The sequence below is a fragment of the Pygocentrus nattereri genome, chromosome 15 (assembly GCF_015220715.1).
Source record: "Pygocentrus nattereri isolate fPygNat1 chromosome 15, fPygNat1.pri, whole genome shotgun sequence".
NCBI classification, from domain to species: domain Eukaryota; kingdom Metazoa; phylum Chordata; class Actinopteri; order Characiformes; family Serrasalmidae; genus Pygocentrus; species Pygocentrus nattereri.
The window spans coordinates 8,241,426-8,266,977 of record NC_051225.1 but is presented as its reverse complement, the minus strand read 5'-3'; the positions used below and the strand labels follow the sequence as shown (position 1 = coordinate 8,266,977).

The 25,552-nt window shown below is 39.5% G+C and overlaps 1 protein-coding gene and 1 non-coding gene across 3 annotated transcripts; one reads left to right on the top strand and one right to left on the bottom strand.

The window, feature by feature from the left end:
* Positions 1-4,709: 4,709 nt before the first annotated feature.
* On the bottom strand, positions 4,710-24,926 carry hapln4 (hyaluronan and proteoglycan link protein 4). 2 transcript variants are annotated; one of them, XM_037545098.1, is made up of 5 exons: positions 24,497-24,926; positions 20,318-20,435; positions 15,356-15,718; positions 14,540-14,854; positions 4,710-5,876 (listed from the first exon to the last, which is right to left on the bottom strand). In XM_037545098.1, the coding sequence occupies exons 1-5, from the start codon at positions 24,650-24,652 to the stop codon at positions 5,512-5,514; spliced, it is 1,317 nt and encodes a 438-aa protein (XP_037400995.1). In that variant the 5' UTR covers positions 24,653-24,926; the 3' UTR covers positions 4,710-5,511. The 2 variants fall into 2 exon arrangements, with proteins under 2 accessions (XP_037400995.1, XP_017556850.1); XM_017701361.2 differs by having other exon boundaries at positions 14,540-14,842; positions 24,497-24,923.
* Positions 24,927-25,371: 445 nt separating this feature from the next.
* On the top strand, positions 25,372-25,444 carry trnaa-agc. Its single transcript has one exon. It is a non-coding gene; the product is annotated as a tRNA-Ala (tRNA).
* Positions 25,445-25,552: the final 108 nt, after the last annotated feature.

The following is a 25,552-nucleotide window of genomic DNA, read 5'->3' as shown; positions in this document are numbered from 1 at the left end:
CATGTGTATGTTTCTCTTATGTCACTGGATCCTCTGAATTATGAGGTCATTAAAGAGTCATAACACGAACACTACATGCAAGCTAATGCTGCTGCGCATCAATTTGACGTCACTAAATTACAAGGGTAACGGCGTATCGCTTTAAGGTTTGTCAGCCTTCTGCAAGGATGACCAAAAAAGCATGAAAAGAGGTGAAAACCTCTTGTAGCCTGAGTGCAGTCAGCTTGTTGGTTCACCACACAGGCAAAGCATGCCCAGGCTTATTACATACTAAGGCTTATTATTCAGTATCTACAAGGATTTCAATGCAAACTGGCTGAGCTATTCTTAGGCCATGTAAAGGGCTTAAGGAGGCTGCCAGTTTAATATCAGTTCAATGAACAGTAGCATTAGCTTACATGCAGCAGTTTTCATATTTTACTCTTTAACAACCTTGTAATTCAGAGGATCCAGTGATATTATATAGAAGAATGTTCACCATACAGAAAGTATCAGCTTTGGAATATTTTTTGGCAACCACAGGATGCAACCGAGGCAATTTTAGAAGAATGTAATTAATTTCTTCCAAAGAGAAATTCGTTTTAGACCTGCAGTTTCTTTTGTGGGCATACGAAAATGCCACGACTACAGAACAACGATACGACTTCAGAGGTCTATTACTTATTTTACTTACATTTGTCTTCTAAATAAAGTCAAAAGTGAGGCTACCGCTTTAAATTGAGAGCACCTTTAAGCAGGGTTTATGAATGGTCTAGAATTAGTTTGCTAATGCTTATTAATTTGTTCATAAACACCTTTAAAAAAAATCATGAACAAACAGTTATAGCACATTAATAAGTAAGTAAGTAAGTTCAGTAACCAGGAGCATCTGAGTTTTCACAGCATAGATGAATGTGTGTTTACTGTCAGGCAAACAAGTCAGTGTTTCCCTTTTTATTTATGTATTATAACTGCTTATTAAGCATTTTTAAAGCGTGTAGCAACTGATGAATGGCCATTAATAAACTACTTTTAAACCTTTCATAAACCTAGCACCAAAGTTGGTAGCAAAGTGAGTATATTGGTTATATTTATGCTGTAGGCATCACGACCACTGGCTCCTATCACCACCACAGTAGAGAAATCAGAGTTGGTGAGGTTCAGTACAAGGAACCATTTTACTTGAAACCACTCTGACTGACGGCCCTTACATCCTGAAGATGTTAACGTACTAATTTTAAGCTGTTATAGTCAGATCTGCTGGAGTCTTTAGCCACACTCTGGAAATGTTCACATTCTCTGTCTTATATACACCCAAACAGAATAAAACTAATTCCATTTACCTGCCTTTTTCCAAGTAAACGCCTGCCCACCTGTCCGACTGGACACTGATGAACGACTGACTGTCAAGCTCTCCTGCTACCCGCTTCAGACCAGCTGCCCACGCCTCAGCTACTGCCACCTGCCTTGGACTAGCTGCCCACCCTACATTGAAGTTTTCGACTCCTAGCTATTACTACTACTAATACTACTGCTATTAGTATTAGTAGTGTAATAACTTTGTAGGTAGTTTGACCAGAGGAGGATGGGTTCCCCCTTGTGAGCCTTGGTTCCTCCCAAGGTTTCTTCCTCAGCTCTGAGGGAGTTTTCCCTTGCCACTCTCCCCCCTGGCTTGCTCACCTGGGGTTTTACATTCTTGTTAAAACTTTGTCTTTACTGGAATTCTGTGAAGCTGCTTTGTGACAACATCAGTAGTAAAAAGCGCTATACAAATAAATTTGATTTGATTTGATTAATTTCAATCAACCACTTTAATTAACTACATATTATATCTGGATTATCTGTATGTTACATTAAAATGATGAACCCCAAGAATGAGGGGTCTGACCAATCACAGTACAGCCTGTCACCAACATACAAGAATGAAACAGAAAAAGGCTATTAGTAGCCAAATGTTAATGACCAAAATCAGCGAAAGTAGATTCTTTGCTTCGCAATTATGCATGATTAGATGCGAAAGTATGACATAAATATGTATGTAAATACTAAGGAAAGCACAAATCAATCAAAAATTTCCTTGGGTAAGTGTTTCTGGGTCAGTGCAGCACTCAAACCCCTGCCTATACCCCCACTGTTCACCTCTGAGTTTTTGACTCTATAGCAACGTGATGTCCTTCTTGTTCCTTGTGCTTCTTGGACCGAATGAATGACCTGCTCAGACCTGCGAAGAGCCTGAGCGGTTTCATTAACCTCCTGCTTTTCTTTTGCCACCTCAATCTCAATCTGTAAGCGCCTCACTTTCTCTTGATCTGCACTCGTGACAGCTTCCAATTGCAACCGAACAGCAGGGCTCCTGTTCCAAGAGAAGGCAGCCTAGACAAACAAAGAAACAAATACTCTCTGCTGGAGGAGCTCTCAAAGACACTTGATGTGTGCACAAGTTCATTAACTACAAAAATGCTTTGTTAGATGTTTAACACTTCAAATTACCTCCGAAGCTTTGTAAATTTAAATGCTTCCGCTCGAGGGAATTTCTCTTTAAAGAATTTAGCCAATTACTCTCTTCTATGAGTTTTTCTAATTCATTATGTATACAGGCCGTCTTCATTCTCTGGTAGAGAGTTCCAAATTTGCATAAAGAGATGGATATATTACTGTTTTATAATCATGCAGTCTTTGTTGGAAGAATGTTCCAAGCAAAATGATTTATAAATTACATATTACTTATTTATTTCACAACAAATGAATCGCTACAGTGTCTTCAGCAGTCGGCATTTCTGCAGATTCAGGTCAGTCTGTTATACCCCAAGCTAATTGGGAGAGGTCTTCAGGCCTTCACCTTGGCCATGTCTTTGTGGAGATCTTTTCTAGTACCCCCTATGAGCCTGAATATCTTGTTGTGTGTGTTTTTTTTTTTTCGTGCCTCCTGTCAGCAGCTGAGAAATGGGACACATATGGAGGCTCGTGGCTTCTCATTCAGCTCTATTTACCCTCAGGGTCCACTCAATTGTTCCAGGGTCACCTAATTTCACTTTATGCTGAGGGAAGAAAAAAGGCGGACCAAATGAAATGAAAGGCAACACTCTCCGGAGCAACATGTCACATCGGCTCACGCTCATGAGCCCTGTTCTGCTCGGTTCCCCTGTGTTCCTAAAGCCAATATACAGCCCGAGCCCATGTGTCACGCTGTTGCGCAACGTTGCCTCAGGATAACTAACTCTTTTTCGTCACCTTAAACTGATGTGATACACATATAATGACAATGAAAGACATAATAGTGAATGGAAGAGTTTGATAAAACAATAAAAATCATCATCTCCTAGTGCACAATTTCAAATTTCTTTCTGGTACTTGTAAATGAGAAAGTTTCCCTGAGAAAATCAATTCTTCATCATTTTTCATCCATCCATCCAATATGATTCATATTTGTTGGAGTGTGCAGATCACATTTTTATATTTAGGATGTATAATTATTTTTCATTAAGAAATACTTTTTATTTAGAATTATTTATTTATTTAGGAAATCCAACTTTTTTGGTACACATATGTGGCTACAGCCAAATCAATCAAATCTGTCTTGAAGCAGCAGTATATGTTGGCATGTGGCATGTTTTACTAGTTTTATGAGTTTAGTATAGTAAAGCAAAGCATAATAAATTACTTGAAGATGACCTTTTTTATGCTTTGGCAGAGTTTAACTGTAAATGGGCTGTTACTAGTAGTTCATGCACAATCAATTGAAATATTACTTCACAGTGTGTCATCCTGGTAACATGGTTATGTTAAAAAAAATGGAAAATGATAAAATTTCATATTTTAGATATTCAAAGAGGTATAAATTGTGTAGTTATTCAGTTCCATCATGAATATTTAAACTGTTTCTTATTTTAATGATTATATTCTGTACAAAAAAACACCTTTTTAGCTGCAAAGCACATCATAGATCTGGCTTGTAACTCACTCACTAACCCACATTTAGCAGGCTAAATATTCTCCACAAGGGGTCTCCACTAGCAGTCAAATTCTTTCTGAAAGCGCTTCAGAAGTGCAGCGCTTTGCCTGACTGGCTCTGCGTGTCCTTGGTTTTAACTTTGCTCTCATAATGTGTGCAATAGAGATATTGGGGTCTTTTTACAACCACCAAAAATACCACTTCAGAGTCATTTAACAGCTGCTGATGAAAGCGTTTTACTGTGAAAACTAAAGCCATCCAAACAACTGCTTAAACAAATCTCATTAGAAAATGCCACACCGTCATGTTAGTGGATTAATCTCTTGGCTGAAACTTAATGCTTTTCATTACCTTTAATGCATTTTAACTCAGCACAGGCTAATTTTCTGTTTGGAATACCTTTCCAGACAGTAAACAGCAGTACTAAACAAAGCACAAAGCCTGTAATAAATGATCACACATCTTGCGGCCTAATTTTGTTGGGTTAATGAATTGCTGCCTCTTGAAATTTCACTGGGCCTCATTGTTACTGTCGCTTGTCACTTTTGTTTTGTTTTGGCTGAGCAAGCAAATTTTCTCAAGTGTTTTCCATGATGTAGTCACTTGAAACACTGCAGACACTTTTGTTGCTTCCAAAAAATCTGCAATTTGCCAGAGACAGAGCCTCCATCATCCTTACTAACAATCAACAATAACCATTATTCCTTCTCTTTATTATAAAGGTTCAGCCTATTTGTGACCAGCTGTGTGGAAGCAGACAAAGAACAAGCAGACAAGCAAACAGGTAAATAACTTTAATCTAAAATGCAGAGCTGAAGATAAAACTGTGCCGCATCACATTTGAATGAATAGTGCAATTGTTGACCACTAATGAGGTAGTGAAGCAACAGCATGAAACACAGTCATCGACTCGCTGGAATAATCAGCTACCAGACACATGCTTAGCGAGTTATTGCTTTCAGGATCATCTAAAATGTGCTTGTAAAAGGTACTTGAGTCTACAATCAATCATTGTGTGCATAGTAACTGGCACTGCTACTGAGAACTGAATAAAAGACCCAAGCCATGCTGTGCCAAGCCGAGCTCATGCTTACACCTGACTGGAGCTCCAGCTTTCCCTCCCCTCTCGTCTCCAGGCTAGCGAGACCTTTCCCTAATGTGCCGCATTCATTACGAGGTGCGCTAAATTTGCTCTCCGACTGGCTCACGCGCTAATTAGTGTGATGCCTCGGCTTTCTCCGAAACATTTTTCTTCTTGACACAGCGAATAAACAAAACGGCTAAATCCAAAGCCCAGTCCTCATCAAACCTCCATGCTAGCCTACATACAAAACACTCCACTAAAGAAAGAAGCTAATGAGCTTTGTTGCAGTCAGCTCAGACTAGGCTAGGCTTCATAAAGAAAGTACTAGCTAAACTGCTTTCTGCAGACATAACTGATATTTCATTTCAGGCAAGGGTAATACAGCATAGGCGCAATCGCATGGCGCTAGCCTGGCTACGGTTAGCTGATCTGCTTTATTTGTCAGTCATGTTGGCTAAGCTGCAGAAGCCATGATGCTAGCAAAGCAGCGCGGGGTTCAAATACTCCTGGTGCTGTTGGTGAATTTGGTGGTGGTTCCAATCGAAGCCTGTGTGGTCTGGGCTTCAGGACTGTTGGAATTCTTGCGGAAGCAGTAGACCCCATAAAGACGGAACTTCTTGTCAGGGAAGCCAAGGTTTCGGACACCAGGCTCGGAGCCCCCGCATCGGGCACGAGGGTTGACAATGGGGTAGCGGACGCTGCCGTCCTCCACCCAGCCTGCCTCACAGCGGTCCAGAAGCTGGAACTTCCATGCGGCATAGAGCTGGCCCACTTTAGCCACTGCTGAACCGTCACGCTGGCAAGCCTTCAGAGCCTCAGGGTAATTGACCTTCTTGAAGCGTTTGAGGAAGTAAACCTGGCCTAAAATAGACACACAAGAAAGTCTAGTAAACAGAAAAGACTTTGAAGAGATTACAGTTCTCCATGCTTCTCCTTGCCCAGAGTCTAAACTGTGCTTGGAATTTCCAATCATACAGCACTGCAGAGGCCCGAAAACGCATCCCCAGCCATGCAAGGCGAGAGCTCTCCATCAAAACAACTATATAGTGTTTCTGTTTTCTTTCACTGTCAGAAAGGGAGTTTCAGAAAAGGGATCTTGATTGTGGAGAATGACAATAAAACACAATGCAGTTTCATCTGTAAGCTTGAAGCTGAACTCTGAGCTTACTCATCAGTGCTCTGTTTGTTGATATGGCTGCTGTCTGCTTGGAGGAATACTGTCTCATATTTCCCCAGGGGCCGTTCTATAAAGGTCCTCCAGCTGGTCAGTGTCGGAGTATTTGCTGCAATTGCCCTGGCTGTGAGCATTTCGGGACAAAATGTGCTTTGTAATAACTCATTTGAGGATGTAATGAAAAGCCTGTTGGCTCCCCGAATTGCAAGTGGACCCAAAGAGCTGTAATGGACCCATATGACATCACAGCACTTGTCTACAAATGGTTTAAACGTTAAAATAAAACACACACATGCACACACACTTCATCCAAAAGACAAAATGAATCTGGCTCTCCTTGGACCTTACACTCATTATTCCTACACAGTCACAATCTGACTCGGCACCCCAGCCGTCATAATAAATCTTTTCCCACCAAAATTTGATTTGGAGAATTTTGCTGTAGCAGATGCATCATTCTGTCAGCACCATGTTGGGCGTGTGGCGCTGTGAGTTGTGTTTCTGCAGGCTCTTTAATCAGCATCTGCCTGCAACCTGGACCTCGCTGGAACTGGCACCGCTTGGCGAGGGCCTGTCAAAGAAGGGGCGATGAAAACAAAAGCAGGGGGCCCTCCGGCCCTTTCTGCAAGAGTCGAGTTAACAAAGGCTGGCCCTCGTCCACCTGCCAGGAGCCTTACATGATCACAGGGGTAGATGAGAGACACCCTTTAGCCTCGTTGAAAGGTAACAAAGTGAACAATATTTTTAACAGCACCAACAGAACAGGACCAGGAAAGTGAAAAAATCACTTGCAAACATCAAACAAACATTACTCACCACTGTTAATAACAACTTTAGAGAGCAAACATCAAACAAACATTACTCACGCTGCTCTCTAAAGGTGTTATTATCAAACATCAAACATTACTCACCACTGCTCTCTAAAGGTGTTATTATCAAACATCAAACATTACTCACCACTGCTCTCTAAAGGTGTTATTATCAAACATTACTCACCACTGCTCTCTAAAGGTGTTATTATCAAACATTACTCACCACTGCTCTCTAAAGGTGTTATTATCAAACATCAAACATTACTCACCACTGCTCTCTAAAGGTGTTATTATCAAACATCAAACATTACTCACCAATGCTCTCTAAAGGTGTTATTATCAAACATCAAACATTACTCACCACTGCTCTCTAAAGGTGTTTTTATCAAACATTACTCACCACTGCTCTCTAAAGGTGTTATTATCAAACATCAAACATTACTCACCACTGCTCTCTAAAGGTGTTATTATCAAACATCAAACATTACTCACCACTGCTCTCTAAAGGTGTTATTATCAAACATCAAACATTACTCACCACTGCTCTCTAAAGGTGTTATTATCAAACATCAAACATTACTCACCACTGACCTCTAAAGGTGTTATTATCAAACATCAAACATTACTCACCACTGCTCTCTAAAGGTGTTATTATCAAACATCAAACATTACTCACCACTGCTCTCTAAAGGTGTTATTATCAAACATCAAACATTACTCACCACTGCTCTCTAAAGGTGTTATTATCAAACATTACTCACCACTGCTCTCTAAAGGTGTTATTATCAAACATTACTCACCACTGCTCTCTAAAGGTGTTATTATCAAACATTACTCACCACTGCTCTCTAAAGGTGTTATTATCAAACATTACTCACCACTGACCTCTAAAGGTGTTATTATCAAACATCAAACATTACTCACCACTGCTCTCTAAAGGTGTTTTTATCAAACATTACTCACCACTGTTCTCTAAAGGTGTTATTATCAAACATTACTCACCACTGCTCTCTAAAGGTGTTATTATCAAACATTGCTCACCACTGCTCTCTAAAGGTGTTATTATCAAACATCAAACATTACTCACCACTGCTCTCTAAAGGTGTTATTATCAAACATCAAACATTACTCACCACTGCTCTCTAAAGGTGTTTTTATCAAACATTACTCACCACTGCTCTGTAAAGGTGTTTTTATCAAACATCAAACATTACTCACCACTGCTCTCTAAAGGTGTTATTATCAAACATCAAACATTACTCACCACTGCTCTCTAAAGGTGTTATTATCAAACATCAAACATTACTCACCACTGACCTCTAAAGGTGTTATTATCAAACATTACTCACCACTGCTCTCTAAAGGTGTTACTATCAAACATCAAACATTACTCACCACTGCTCCCTAAAGGTGTTATTATCAAACATCAAACATTACTCACCACTGCTCTCTAAAGGTGTTATTATCAAACATCAAACATTACTCACCACTGCTCTCTAAAGGTGTTATTATCAAACATCAAACATTACTCACCACTGCTCTCTAAAGGTGTTATTATCAAACATCAAACATTGCTCACCACTGCTCTCTAAAGGTGTTATTATCAAACATCAAACATTACTCACCACTGCTCTCTAAAGGTGTTATTATCAAACATCAAACATTACTCACCACTGACCTCTAAAGGTGTTATTATCAAACATTACTCACCACTGCTCTCTAAACGTGTTTATTATCAACATCAAACATTACTCACCACTGACCTCTAAAGGTGTTATTATCAAACATTACTCACCACTGCTCTCTAAAGGTGTTATTATCAAACATCAAACATTACTCACCACTGCTCTCTAAAGGTGTTATTATCAAACATTACTCACCACTGCTCTCTAAAGGTGTTATTATCAAACATCAAACATTACTCACCACTGCTCTCTAAAGGTGTTATTATCAAACATTACTCACCACTGCTCTCTAAAGGTGTTATTATCAAACATCAAACATTACTCACCACTGACCTCTAAAGGTGTTATTATCAAACATTACTCACCACTGCTCTCTAAAGGTGTTATTATCAAACATCAAACATTACTCACCACTGCTCTCTAAAGGTGTTTTTATCAAACATTACTCACCACTGCTCTCTAAAGGTGTTATTATCAAACATCAAACATTACTCACCACTGCTCTCTAAAGGTGTTATTATCAAACATTACTCACCACTGCTCTCTAAAGGTGTTATTATCAAACATTACTCACCACTGCTCTCTAAAGGTGTTATTATCAAACATCAAACATTACTCACCACTGCTCTCTAAAGGTGCTATTATCAAACATTACTCACCACTGCTCTCTAAAGGTGTTATTATCAAACATTACTCACCACTGCTCTCTAAAGGTGTTATTATCAAACATTACTCACCACTGCTCTCTAAAGGTGTTATTATCAAACATCAAACATTACTCACCACTGCTCTCTACAGGTGTTATTATCAAACATTACTCACCACTGCTCTCTAAAGGTGTTATTATCAAACATTACTCACCACTGCTCTCTAAAGGTGTTATTATCAAACATTACTCACCACTGCTCTCTAAAGGTGTTATTATCAAACATCAAACATTACTCACCACTGACCTCTAAAGGTGTTATTATCAAACATTACTCACCACTGCTCTCTAAAGGTGTTTTTATCAAACATCAAACATTACTCACCACTGCTCTCTAAAGGTGTTATTATCAAACATTACTCACCACTGCTCTCTAAAGGTGTTATTATCAAACATCAAACATTACTCACCACTGCTCTCTAAAGGTGTTATTATCAAACATTACTCACCACTGCTCTCTAAAGGTGTTATTATCAAACATCAAACATTACTCACCACTGACCTCTAAAGGTGTTATTATCAAACATCAAACATTACTCACCACTGCTCTCTAAAGGTGTTATTATCAAACATCAAACATTACTCACCACTGCCCTCTAAAGGTGTTATTATCAAACATTACTCACCACTGCTCTCTAAAGGTGTTATTATCAAACATCAAACATTACTCACCACTGCTCTCTAAAGGTGTTATTATCAAACATTACTCACCACTGCTCTCTAAAGGTGTTATTATCAAACATCAAACATTACTCACCACTGCTCTCTAAAGGTGTTTTTATCAAACATTACTCACCACTGCTCTCTAAAGGTGTTATTATCAAACATCAAACATTACTCACCACTGACCTCTAAAGGTGTTATTATCAAACATCAAACATTACTCACCACTGCTCTCTAAAGGTGTTATTATCAAACATCAAACATTACTCACCACTGCTCTCTAAAGGTGTTATTATCAAACATTACTCACCACTGCTCTCTAAAGGTGTTATTATCAAACATTACTCACCACTGCTCTCTAAAGGTGTTATTATCAAACATCAAACATTACTCACCACTGCTCTCTAAAGGTGTTATTATCAAACATTACTCACCACTGCTCTCTAAAGGTGTTATTATCAAACATTACTCACCACTGCTCTCTAAAGGTGTTATTATCAAACACCAAACATTACTCACCACTGCTCTCTAAAGGTGTTATTATCAAACATTACTCACCACTGCTCTCTAAAGGTGTTATTATCAAACATTACTCACCACTGCTCTCTAAAGGTGTTATTATCAAACATCAAACATTACTCACCACTGCTCTCTAAAGGTGTTATTATCAAACATTACTCACCACTGCTCTCTAAAGGTGTTATTATCAAACATTACTCACCACTGCTCTCTAAAGGTGTTATTATCAAACATCAACACATTACTCACCACTGCTCTCTAAAGGTGCTATTATCAAACATTACTCACCACTGCTCTCTAAAGGTGTTATTATCAAACATTACTCACCACTGCTCTCTAAAGGTGTTATTATCAAACATTACTCACCACTGCTCTCTAAAGGTGTTATTATCAAACATCAAACATTACTCACCACTGCTCTCTACAGGTGTTATTATCAAACATTACTCACCACTGCTCTCTAAAGGTGTTATTATCAAACATCAAACATTACTCACCACTGCTCTCTAAAGGTGTTATTATCAAACATCAAACATTACTCACCACTGCTCTCTAAAGGTGTTATTATCAAACATTACTCACCACTGACCTCTAAAGGTGTTATTATCAAACATCAAACATTACTCACCACTGCTCTCTAAAGGTGTTATTATCAAACAGCAAACATTACTCACCACTGCTCTCTAAAGGTGTTATTATCAAACATCAAACATTACTCACCACTGACCTCTAAAGGTGTTATTATCAAACATCAAACATTACTCACCACTGCTCTTCTAAAGGTGTTATTATCAAACATCAAACATTACTCACCACTGCTCTCTAAAGGTGTTATTATCAAACATCAACATTACTCACCACTGCTCTCTAAAGGTGTTTTTATCAAACATTACTCACCACTGCTCTCTAAAGGTGTTATTATCAAACATCAAACATTACTCACCACTGCTCTCTAAAGGTGGTTATTATCAACATTACTCCACCACTGCTCTCTAAAGGTGTTATTATCAAACATTACTCACCACTGCTCTCTAAAGGTGTTATTATCAAACAGCAAACATTACTCACCACTGCTCTCTAAAGGTGTTATTATCAAACATCAAACATTACTCACCACTGCTCTCTAAAGGTGTTATTATCAAACATTACTCACCACTGCTCTCTAAAGGTGTTATTATCAACCAACATTACTCACCACTGCTCTCTAAAGGTGTTATTATCAAACATTACTCACCACTGCTCTCTAAAGGTGTTATTATCAAACATCAAACATTACTCACCACTGCTCTCTAAAGGTGTTATTATCAAAACAATTACTCACCACTGCTCTCTAAAGGTGTTATTATCAAACATCAAACATTACTCACCACTGCTCTCTAAAGGTGTTATTATCAAACATCAAACATTACTCACCACTGCTCTCTAAAGGTGTTATTATCAAACATTACTCACCACTGCTCTCTAAAGGTGTTATTATCAAACATTACTCACCACTGACCTCTAAAGGTGTTATTATCAAACATTACTCACCACTGCTCTCTAAAGGTGTTATTATCAAACATCAACATTACTCACCACTGCTCTCTAAAGGTGTTATTATCAAACATTACTCACCACTGCTCTCTAAAGGTGTTATTATCAAACATTACTCACCACTGCTCTCTAAAGGTGTTATTATCAAACATCAAACATTACTCACCACTGCTCTCTAAAGGTGTTTATTATTCAAACATTACTCACCACTGCTCTCTAAAGGTGTTATTATCAAACATCAAACATTACTCACCACTGCTCTCTAAAGGTGTTATTATCAAACATTACTCACCACTGCTCTCTAAAGGTGTTATTATCAAACATTACTCACCACTGCTCTCTAAAGGTGTTATTATCAACATCAACTTACTCACCACTGCTCTCTAAAGGTGTTATTATCAAACATTACTCACCACTGCTCTCTAAAGGTGTTATTATCAACATTACTCACCACTGCTCTCTAAAGGTGTTATTATCAAACATTACTCACCACTGCTCTCTAAAGGTGTTATTATCAAACATTACTCACCACTGCTCTCTAAAGGTGTTATTATCAAACATTACTCACCACTGCTCTCTAAAGGTGTTATTATCAAACATTACTCACCACTGCTCTCTAAAGGTGTTATTATCAAACATCAAACATTACTCACCACTGCTCTCTAAAGGTGTTATTATCAAACATCAAACATTACTCACCACTGCTCTCTAAAGGTGTTATTATCAAACATTACTCACCACTGCTCTCTAAAGGTGTTATTATCAAACATTACTCACCACTGTTCTCTAAAGGTGTTATTATCAAACATTACTCACCACTGCTCTCTAAAGGTGTTATTATCAAACATCAAACATTACTCACCACTGCTCTCTAAAGGTGTTATTATCAAACATTACTCACCACTGCTCTCTAAAGGTGTTATTATCAAACATCAAACATTACTCACCACTGCTCTCTAAAGGTGTTATTATCAAACATTACTCACCACTGCTCTCTAAAGGTGTTATTATCAAACATTACTCACCACTGACCTCTAAAGGTGTTATTATCAAACATTACTCACCACTGCTCTCTAAAGGTGTTATTATCAAACATTACTCACCACTGACCTCTAAAGGTGTTATTATCAAACATTACTCACCACTGCTCTCTAAAGGTGTTATTATCAAACATTACTCACCACTGCTCTCTAAAGGTGTTATTATCAAACATTACTCACCACTGACCTCTAAAGGTGTTATTATCAAACATTACTCACCACTGCTCTCTAAAGGTGTTATTATCAAACATCAAACATTACTCACCACTGCTCTCTAAAGGTGTTATTATCAAACATTACTCACCACTGCTCTCTAAAGGTGTTATTATCAAACATCAAACATTACTCACCACTGCTCTCTAAAGGTGTTATTATCAAACATTACTCACCACTGCTCTCTAAAGGTGCTATTAGCAAACGTCAAACATTACTCACCACTGACCTCTAAAGGTGTTATTATCAAACATTACTCACCACTGCTCTCTAAAGGTGCTATTAGCAAACGTCAAACATTACTCACCACTGCTCTCTAAAGGTGTTATTATCAAACATTACTCACCACTGCTCTCTAAAGGTGTTATTATCAAACATCAAACATTACTCACCACTGCTCTCTAAAGGTGTTATTATCAAACATTACTCACCACTGCTCTCTAAAGGTGCTATTAGCAAACGTCAAACATTACTCACCACTGCTCTCTAAAGGTGTTATTATCAAACATTACTCACCACTGCTCTCTAAAGGTGTTATTATCAAACATTACTCACCACTGCTCTCTAAAGGTGTTATTATCAAACATTACTCACCACTGCTCTCTAAAGGTGTTATTATCAAACATCAAACATTACTCACCACTGCTCTCTAAAGGTGTTATTATCAAACATTACTCACCACTGCTCTCTAAAGGTGTTATTATCAAACATCAAACATTACTCACCACTGCTCTCTAAAGGTGTTATTATCAAACATCAAACATTACTCACCACTGACCTCTAAAGGTGTTATTATCAAACATTACTCACCACTGCTCTCTAAAGGTGTTATTATCAAACATTACTCACCACTGCTCTCTAAAGGTGTTATTATCAAACATCAAACATTACTCACCACTGCTCTCTAAAGGTGTTATTATCAAACATCAAACATTACTCACCACTGCTCTCTAAAGGTGTTATTATCAAACATTACTCACCACTGCTCTCTAAAGGTGCTATTAGCAAACGTCAAACAAGCAAATGCACAGAAACAATGAGACATAAACATATGAAGACTAACAACTGTAGAAAATAATAGGGATCACCTCAAATAATTGCAACAGGCCTACTTGTTGCACAAAAATATTGTTTTAGTTTTCTTTTCTGCTCACTGTATTCCTGGTGGACTGCACTCACCATTGAGTTTTGAGGTGAAACAGAAGGCATCGTAGCGCTCGTCCTCTTTGTGCCGGTAGCCATAGTTGCGGACTCCAGCAGGAGTGTCCTTGCGGCCGCACTGATCTCGTGGGTGTGCGATGGGGTACTGCACAGAGCCATCCTCCAGCCAGCCAGCATTACACCAGTCCAGCCCCTCCAGCCAGGCCTTGTGAAGCTGGGAGTGGGAGGCCAAGATGGCGTCCTGCTGCTTACATGCTTCTTCCGCCTCATGGTAGTTCAGCTTGTAGCGGCCAAGCCGAGGGTAGTACGGGAAGACAACACCTGGAGATTTTACTTCAGAATTAAGCTTGGATCAGCAGTGTAAGCACAATACAAAGTCAAAGGTTAACTTATTTTGAAGTTCAGGTTTTCTCTCTCTTATTTTGCAGTTAAAGTAATCTTTTGGCCAAAAATGAAATTTACACAATTTGTCAGTACCCATGTAGTACCCCAGCCAAGATATTTGCTTCTTTAGTTTAGCACACAAGCTAGAAAGCTAAAGTAGCTAACACTGAAAGATTATAGCCACAGGTCAGCAATGCACACACCTAAATCATCACATAATCTCTGTGAAACAGCACTGAGTTTTAAATAATCTCAGATAGACTTGGTTGGATGGTTTCTGGTGTGGTACAAATGAGTTACATTAGCCTCGTAAGTACAGGTCAGTAGGCTAATGTGGTTAAGGCCTTTCTTAAGTTTGTCCACTGAGAAAGAGATCTTTCTCTCATTAAAAAGCTTTTAACAGGCAATTTATATGATGTCATTAGGACAAGTCTTCCATCTAGCCCAAACCTTCAAGGTCCAGACTGACGAATCCTGTATCATCCTCCATGTCGTTGGTGACCTCACACTCATAGCGGCCGTAGTCCTGCAGGGTGATATTGTGGATAATGACTGAGGCATCTCCTGGCCCGGCCTGCTCCAGGGCCACGCGTCCACGGTATGGCCCGAATGCCCGCTGCTGCCGGCCAAGAGCCACAAACACATCCTCGAACTGAAAGGCATCCGTCACCTTGGTCCATTTTATGCGAATTCGGGCTGGATCAACATTCTCAGGCTCGTGGCGGAACCGGCAGGGCAGTGTGATCGTACCTCCACGATGCGTGACCACTTTACCTGGAGCGGTCTGTACGATCACTGCTCCAGTATCATCCTCTAAAACGGAAAAGAGGAGGCAGCAATCAAACCATGCCAGCAAAATGCCCTCTATGGCATAACAGAGTCACCAGACCCGTCACTGTACAGGTCAAGCTTTCAGGCCTGTACTGTTCTCTCTTTTACTGGAGAATATAGTGAAGAATGATCATCTGACCAGATTACTTCCTTCCAAATCTCTGTAAACTAGTGCCTGTGGTTTTCACATCACTGAACCCTCAGATGTGCATTTATCTTTGTATTGAGGGGTTTATGCACTGCAGCCTTACTATAATATCCCTCTCAGTCTGATCGCATCCTGCATCGACTACCTGTGGAACAGTTGTTTTCCTTGCATTATCACACTACTGCATTAGCATCACGGTCATTCAATGTGCCCTTCTGACCCGTTTCCAAACCTATTTACTGATGTCTTATCCATAGATCTAAATGCAGACACTGTTTTAGTCACTATTGAGGTCCATTTGAAGCACTAGCCAGCTGAGCAGTGTTTGTAACTGAAGCTCCTGCTATTTGTGCCCTAATGATTAGGGATCTACTGAAATTTCAACCACCAAAGTTTTCATCACAGCACAGATGTGTTCAAATAGTTTGAGCAGCGGCAGACAAACAGTGAAACACTCAAACATGGTCAGTCCACTGCAGCTGTGTCCTGTGCAGTTTTACACACTTTTCAGCATTATCTGATTTAATATTTTTCATGGAAATCACAAAAATAATATAGTAATTTAATATCTTTTGGTAATAAACTTTTTTGCCTTTAGTTTTAAAAGCTTTGACTGTAGTCATTAGATCCTCCTTAGGTTTATGGCTGTTTCATCTCTAATAGATGAACACTGAAGGGACTTGCATGCTAATAGTGCCTCCTGCTGGAGAAACTTAAGAATGCTAAACAGGAGTTCCAAAAGCCACGCCCATGTGCTTCACATAATCAAAAATGGGGTGTTTCCATCTTCATAGAGGAGGTACTCTGGAATTCAGGTTTAGATGCCTTTGGGAAATCATGAAGTATTATATTTTCCTAAATATACAACTTTTAATATTTTATATTACACCTTCCAGCAAGCTGTTTAAAATCACATTAGTTCTGTTGTTCTTTGTCAGTTGTTTTTTCCCAGTTGCTTCCTTTGTTAACATCCAAATATACATAAAAGAATCTTTTTGAGTGTGCCCTGAATTTTGCATTACGTTTTGGTCAAGAATGATTGATGCGTTACTACCAATAACGAATCCTGTTTCAAAACCTCTTAGATCTTTTCATCAACCCATCAATATCAAGGTCAACTGGGCCTGTCCAGCATTTTTGTAAATGTCACAGAGCAGAGTAGGATATTAATTGTTTAACTGTACAATGTAAACAACATGCACATTTCTCCACTCATTTATTCAAATTTTCCTAATTTGTTTGTTGTATCATACGTACCAATTTTGTTAATAAACAGAGCATCTTTTACTTCAAAGCCAAGATCTTTATTGTTCTTGGTAAAGGAACATCATCAAACATGCTAATATGGCTAAGAGTGAATGGAGGCTAGAAGCCTCCAATTAGTGGGATAACTGGTGAATGTAGTTTCATTGACTGTCAGCAACATTAGCATTTTGGACTGAACTATTGCTTCAAGTCCTACATTCTGTGGGGATTGTTTTTTGTCCGGTAAGCACATGATTTCTGGTCAGTCTTATTTAAGCAGGCCAACATCCCACGCCTTGATTTCTTTTGGGAGATTGTTTAGATCCACAGGAGACCCCCAGGAGCTGCATTTCATTTCAGACACATGCACTCCGGGCCTCTCCGTCTTTCAGTCTGAGTGCCCTGGGCAGCTAAACAATGTCCCGGCTCAGCACCGTCTGCTCTTTTCAAGACAGATCACAGCGCCTAAAATCAGCTCTGACATCTGGCCATTAAAACTCTCCACTCAGTGTCTATCCGAAATGTTTGTCGCCAACGAATGTGTGCCGATGAAAGCTGAATGGTAAACAGATCCTCACATTAATTCAGAGCCTGACATCTAAAGAGCCACGGATGTGTTTGGGGAAAAAGGGCATAAATTAAAAGCCCATGTCATGGTAACCACAGACCCAATTCAAGGTAATTTGCAGCTGCCAAAACACTGTGAACCGACACCATGATGGGGACAACAATGCAGCCTGCTTTTACAGAGGCCTGTTTCACGGCAGATGACAAAGAAAAGACCAGGACAGCGCATGGCAGCACATCGCTAATATCTAAGCAACAGAATCTACCCCTTTACTTAACCCTCTGGGGTCTTAAAGTGTTTACTGCGTGTGTACTGACTTTCAAGACCAACAAACTTGCTCATAAACATGCAGAAGCTCTAACTCTCTTCATATATTTTGTGCATTCCACTTGACTGGAGTCTTAACCTAAAACTTATGAGCCCTAACAAAAATAAACGAGCACGAAGGATATACAAGGACAGGCACTAAATCTATAAAATTATGAAGGTCTCTTTCACCTCCCCCAGGACTCATGCAGCATACGAACAGTGTGAAAGCACTGTGCGTGCAAACTGCTTGTCCCTGAACATCACACTGTATCACACAGTACTGTGCAGAAGTCAGAGACCACACTTCATTTATCGAATGTCCAGTTAAACAGCCATTAAGTATGTCGTTTTTCAGCAGTACACATAAGCCTCGCTGACTAAACATATCATAGTGTCCACTCTTTGCCATTATTACAGCTTCCATTGTTGTCAGAATACTCGCTTTCAGAAATCTGCAGCGATATTTTTCCACACCTCCAAAGTTCAGTCTTAGAAGTTGGTTGCTTTTTCGGCTTCTCATGGTTCAAATAGCCCCAAACACATTCAGTGATGTTGAGGTCTGGACTCTGGGGTGGTCAGCCCAGTGTTCTTAGAACATCAGCAGCTTCTTAGCTCGACTGGTGGTTATTTTTTGTTTTTGCTTTTGTCTGTTTCCTTTATCTCACTGATGCTTCTTGACAGCTACGCATCCTTTTTTTGAGCCGTATCGCTGAGTTATCTTCTCACAGTGGAAGGATGGACAGAAACATTTGTGGATTTTTACTGAGGCTTGTTTTTCTCTTCTCTCTCAAAAATGAAAGCTTTAAGTGCTGTTTATCTGGTGGTGTTTTTTCCCCCACTTATTTTCCATTGACTTTCTTCTTCCTTTTGCATGTGGCTTATCTAATCTCCTCATGAACATCTACAAAGAAATGTATAACTTGTACTTAATGGCTGTTTAGTACTGAGCCCTGCGGGTGACATCCTGTATGAATAAAAATAATGCGAGGCCACGACTTTGCAAGGCGTAGAAATGAGATCCTAATGCATGGCCACTACTTAGTAAGGCATGATCTCGTTCCCATGCCTTACTAAGTCATGCCCACACATTAGTGTCTCGTTCCCATGCATTAATAAGGTGTGGCCATGCATTATTTTTACTTGTATGGGATGTTACCAGCAGAGCTCTGTAGTTTAGACTGTAAATGAAGTAAATAAATGGTGATGTCTGGCTTTTATACAGTACTTTGTATTTCTCTTGAGCATCTGTTAAACCATTTGTGCCCAAATGTTTCGCTTTGATTAAATGCATATTGTTGCGCTACACGACACCCATTTAATCAGGTTTAACATTTATTTTCTTTGTATCTATAAAGGTTCTTCATACAGCTGTATTCTTTGATGTCTTAATATGATGCTATTTCATTTTAAGATGTTGAGATAAGAGAAAACAGCTTAACTTACAAACCCACCCCCTTTGGTCTAACATGCTTGCTTAGTCAGTTTAACACATTGCACGTTAAAGGGACTTCCCAGTCATTCATTGTTTTTATGACATCACAGCCATGAACGCATTAACATACATCCTTCTATAGAGCTTACAGCAGTTTAGCCAGTGTATTCATGATGAAGTCATAAGGAGTGCTTCAGCATGGACTGCATTTTGAATGAGGCCCAATACAGGACAGCCAATCAGAACAGAGGTCATTTACATATAAGAATTTCATAGGAACATTAACAATTGGCTGCTTAACCCCTTAGCTCTTAGAAACCACAGCATTAACAATAGCAGGCTGTAATTTTACATGAATCATTTCTGACATTGAAACAATGGAGAAACTGTGTGGAAAGTAGAGGTTCTAAACTTTTAATCAATATCATATTTGTGTCTGTAAGTAGAAGAGGAGATATTTCATTTTTATTTGAATTTGATGCAAAGCTGTTTTGTGTGCCATCTTGTTTTGCAGAAAGAAAAGCCATTCTGGTCATTTTTGCTATATTTTTGTAACTTTTTTGACATTAATACAGACTGAAGAAGTCAGAAGTGCAGAATCAAACCTGTCTGTACTGTAAATGTCATTCATTATGTACCTGTGCAATTATGTTCGAATAGTATAGCAAGCTGGCAGTAATAGCTCAATTTTTATATTATATATCTCACATAAACATCAGTTTTAAGTAGTTACTGAATAATACAGTTTAAGGGGTGAACTCTGAAGGATAAGAAAAAGGTCAATACAGGTCACATAAATGTTAGCAAATGGTCATGTAAAGAGGAATTCTGACCATTTCTGGTTCCTAAACCCACACAAACATGAAAGGTGGACCTTACCCAGGACATGCACCACTTTCCTCCTCCCTTTGTCCGAAGCAGCAGGGTAAGGGGTCGTGGGGGGTGAGAATAGCAGCATGGCGCTGAGTGATGCCAGCCACCACAGCTTCACATGAAGCTTCAGATAAAACACAAGAAGGAAAGAGGGTTATTATCCAGTCACAGGGTGAGAGAAAATCATAGTCATCACAATATTTGAATTGAAAATAGTCTCAGTATACAGATATTTATATTCTAACACGTGTTAAGCTTGACGGTAGACACAGAAATCCACTGTTTTCCAAGAAGGAACTTCGAAGTCTTTTCTTTTTCCATTCTGGTGACAAATATAGCGTCAGCTGTAGTACAAACCAGTGGATAAAACATCTGACTGAGGTTTAATTCCCGGTCCAGGTAGGTGTGCCTCTGATACAGCTACTGACACAGTTACTGAGCTCTACGTCTAAAGCCCTATTCGACCAGGATTAGTTTTCCACGGGGAGGCAGGGCAGTGAATGTTTACCTCAGGACGTCTGTAATGTAATGAGCAATAAGAAGCTCGATTTATGCGCTGCCTTTACACCAGAAAAGTGCAAAGCCCTGCTGGCAACATTCTGTATAAATAAAAATAATGCATGGCGATGACTTAGTAAGACATGGGAGCAAGATTAAGTTGTGGTCACAACTTAGTAAAGCATGGGAAAGGGATTCTAATGCATAGCCAGGACTTGATCTCACTCCCACACCCTACTAAGTGGTGGCCATGACTTAATTATGTCATTCCACGCATAGGATCTTGTTCCCATGCGTTAATATGGCATGGCCACACAATATTTTTTTATTTATATGGGATGTCACCAGCAGGGCTTCATAGGAAAAAGAGAAGAAAATATATTAAAACATTTAACTCGGGCTGTATTTCGTTTATCCTAACCATTTAAGTGAATGCAGTGCTTCAGTAGCTTCACGCTAAGCTTCGATATTCACAGCCAATTGTCAGAACACATGTTGTGAGTTCTGCGCGTAAGACGGGACAGTAATGTTAAATATCGATCTGATTTTAGCCACAGAGAACGAGGCTGAAGCTGGCTTCGTGTTCACCAGCTTCTTGCTCTAATTTTCTCGTTAGATGGTGCAGCAGTTACATTCTGGGGCCTCCGCCGTTCTAACAACAGCCGCACATTTAAGGTGGAACGGGAAAATTGGAACAGGAAGCTGGCGTGAGCTTCACCAGCGAACACAAGCGCTTCTTCGAGTGTCTCCATGCTTAACAAACTACGTTTCCACAGAATATGATAGTGTTTTTTGTCAATCCATTGATTAATATAAACCGAGGTCATTTTTATGGCTAGTATTAGCCACAGACGGTAAAATTCGCCAGAATCTTCACCGACACGGGAGCGCGCAGTCCGTAAAACTGGCTGACATGGCGCGTTCAGACAGGACTACAATCACTGAGAAACTTAAAATAATTACATCTCCCCTCCGCTCCTTCTCGTGAAAAACGAGTCCGAGTAGACTCGTTTGCCATTGTAAGATCTAGATCTAGATCTATTGCGTTTCATATCTCTATAAAACTCCTAAAGGGTTCGGTACCATCTACCGTTGGGTCAGCGCGGTTTCGTTACTGGACAGTTCAAGGCTAAGCCGCCTGAGAACGATACTGTGGGTCAGTACTCCTCCTGAGAGCGATGTAAAGAGCGTCCAAATAACAAAGAAAAGCACTGTATTCTTCCATATAGCTCCTATATTTTTAAAAAAACCTCTTTAGATACCAACATCTCCGAGTTTGGGTTATTATAACGAGCTATTTCTGTCGTTTTCCTGTCAGAGCTAACGTACGAATCTGTGCTAATGTTAGCCAGCTAGGTTAGTTGGCTTGTTTTGTTTAGGCTCACAAAAATACGAATGAGCCCGAATTTTGTGGCTACTGTACGCAGTGCAGGTGCGTTAGATTGTATTTCGTTATTTTTGCATTTTTATTTGTGTCCATGTATGCTGTATATGTCCAGTTTCATTGATTCAAGCTGTATCTACGAGCTAGCAGGCTAGGGAGCTGGTTTAGCAGCAGGGTCGGTTTCTAAGTTAGTTTCTTGTTTTCACCAGATGACAGTGGATTCCTTTCAGATTCCTTTTCTGTGCTGTAACTTTGCAATAAATCACACAATGTTTTCATAAAAACAGATGATGCTTAAGTGAACCCTGATTTGTCTGAAGTACGACATATTCACAAATTAATCTGTTTATCTGATTTAGGCATTCATCATTTCTAACTTTAAAAAGTTAGTGTGTGTGCTGCCTTAAGATTTTGCTATTTGAGCTATGTGTAATCGGTTAATAGGGCCACATTTTTGTTTCATTAATTTACTATTTTAAGTGAATTTGACTAGATTTTATAGTTAAAACAACATTTTTCTTCACTGTAGGAATGTGATTTCCCGGAAGTGTGTTGTATGTGACAATATTAATTGTTACAATTATTTATTGTTAAGACGTCCATGTGAACAAATTAGCTGAACAAATTATGAATGAAACTATACTCTGTGGTTGTCATGCTCAGCCCTGCTGAGAAGAAAAAAACTAGTGCTGGTAGCCACCCAGTGTGGCCATGGTGGATGACCAGTGTACCAGCATCAAAAAGACAACATATGCTGGCTGTGCTGGTGGCCGGCAATGATGGTCTGTGTTGTTTTTTTCTAGGAAGGAGTTCAGAATGAACAGCATCATCTACAAGCCTGTGTCCGTGACTCGGCTGGGCGGGACAAACACCACGTCAGGCTACGTAAGTGTTTTTTTTGACGGTGGGTCTGCTTCACAACATCATAGTACAGTTATGCAAAAGTTTGAACACCCGTCAAATGACATGTTTTGTTGATCTTCTAGTGAAAATATGCTAATACATCCTCTACAGGGAGCAGGCATAAATATGACATTTTTCCTGCAAATTCTAATGCACAAATTCTGTTTGCTGGGTTTAACATAATTTAACATAAAATTTAACATAAAATACAAAACATTTGCCTTAACTTTGAACAGGCCACGTTTAATGTTTTATTTTTTCCCCAATATGTTAAAGTCAGATAATCAGTAATTGTGCATTAAAATGTCCACAGGCATGTTCATGTTTAGCTCTGCTAAAGCCTGAGTAGACAGATGAATCAGGTGATGATCAGTTATTAATTTCAGTGTTATTGAGCTCTGCTAAAGCCTGAGTAGACTGATAAATCAATATGATCAGTTATTAATCTCAATGTTACTGAGCTCTGCTAAAGCCTGAGTAGACTGATAAATTAGTATGATCAGTTATTAATCTCAGTGTTACTGAGCTCTGCTAAAGCCTAAGTAGACTGATAAATCAATGTGATCAGTTATTCTCAGTGTTAGTGAGCTCTTTTGAGTGTTGATCAAACTAATCATCTCCTCGGTCAATTTTGCATCGGTGTTGTCTTGCTTGAGGGATTATGGGAGAAGAAGTGCAGCAAAGAAGGTGTTGAGAAAGGAAAAAGTTTGTTTAAAATTTCATTTAAAATTTCACTGAAAAGCGAATTTTTCATTAAACGTATTAAGAGAGCAGCTACATGAAGAAAACTGCCAAGTAGCAGTGAAGAACAGGGTGAATTAAGTAAGTAAAAGATTCCCCATCTGCTAAGATGTATTTCTAATGTATTCTGAACGTGTTATTTTTTTAATATATTTAATGGAATATGTAAATGAATACATTTAGGACCCTGTCTGTGTGTAACTGTGTGACAGAGCCATTTATACAGCTAAGCAGTGATGGTCATCATCGTTTTAATCGCATCTCATTGCTGTATTTATATATGTGTTGTGTGAATGAGAGAGAGATCATTTTGTCCTTCTGTCTGTTTTGGAGCTGCACTGACATTGACCAACATCATCACAAAAACAGACATGCTGCATTAAGTTGGCCACATAATAAGCTATAATGCCCTATAACCTTTATTCAGACCAACATGAGAGAGCTGCTATAGCTCACCTTTATCTGCGTGGGGAAATAAAGGAAAACAGCAGTGCTGCAGTAACACCACAGTGGCATAAACTAACCTACACAGCTGAGCTGAGTATTTCTGTCTCCTTGAGAATCCCTGACTGCAGTGCTCTGTCGCATTTAATAACAAGATTACAAAGGATATGCATCTCAATGGGGTTTTACGGCGTGCAACGACAATATCAACTTACCATCGTTCCGGCGAAAGAAGCCTGAAGTGCAGTGAAATTGTCAGACAGAGAGTCGCTGTGGTGCAGTTCAGTCCTCCTCTCCTCTTCCTCCTCCTCTCCTGTCCGTGTACTGCAGCTCCAGCAGCTCCAGCAGCTCCAGTCCCCCAAGACACGCATTTTTAGGTTTTGGCCGAAATGTGCTTTTTCAGAGTAAGACAGATGGACGTTTGTTTACTTTATTTTAGCCAGAGAACTCCAACATGGCACCAGCATTGGGTGTTTTCAGCTATTTTTAGTGTTTATTGCTCCATCCTTCAGTGGATATAACACCAGGGTGAATATTAGCTGGACAGAGAGAGTATTAGCCTACTATTTGGGTTTTATTAGCTAACCTTGCAAAGCTAACGTTACTAAACTTGCTGAAGCCAGTTTTCCCGTTCCACCTTAAATGGTGCGGCGCAAGAATATACCTGCCGTACCATTTAAGGTAGAACGGGAAAACTGGCTTCAGCAAGTTTAGTAGGAACGTGTTTACAGGGAAATTCGAGCAAGAAGCTGGCCAGTGTGGAGTGTAGTTTGTACACACTACTGAAAAAAAACTTTTCAAGGAAACAAATTCACTCATGACTGATGAATGCGCCTGCCAAACGCCTAGCAAGCCAGCTAACGGTTGGCGTAGACTTGGCGAGCTAACGTTATGTTTTAAGCTAACTTTAGCTGCCCTAGCTACTTGTTTTTGTAAGTTTTTTCCACTGTGTAATGGCCATTTTTGTGACATGCAGCGTCAAAATGATGGGTCATTGATATATTTAGTAGTTCTATACAACAAGTCATCGGCTACACGGGGGATTCAGTGCCAGCATTCTATACCGCTGATCCGAGTTCAGTGTTACGGAGGGGAATTAGCTCAAATGGTAGAGCGCTCGCTTAGCATGCGAGAGGTAGCGGGATCGATGCCCGCATTCTCCAAAGATCCAAACTTTTCATTTTCCCCCAAAAAATGTCGCGAACATGTCAGGAAAGAACAGAAATAAAGAAATTATGATTATAACGCGTAATAGTGAGGAGCTAGACTGC

Bases quoted from the DNA above. Each gene is read 5' to 3' on its own strand.
- hapln4 (XM_037545098.1), bottom strand. From the start codon at position 24,652: ATGCGTGTCTTGGGGGACTGGAGCTGCTGGAGCTGCTGGAGCTGCAGT. The intron at 20,436-24,496 runs GTAAGTTGATAT...TTTTATCTGAAG, and splicing joins CTTCTTTCGCCGGAACGATG to CTTCATGTGAAGCTGTGGTG. The intron at 15,719-20,317 runs GTAAGGTCCACC...TTTCCGTTTTAG, and splicing joins GAAAGTGGTGCATGTCCTGG to AGGATGATACTGGAGCAGTG.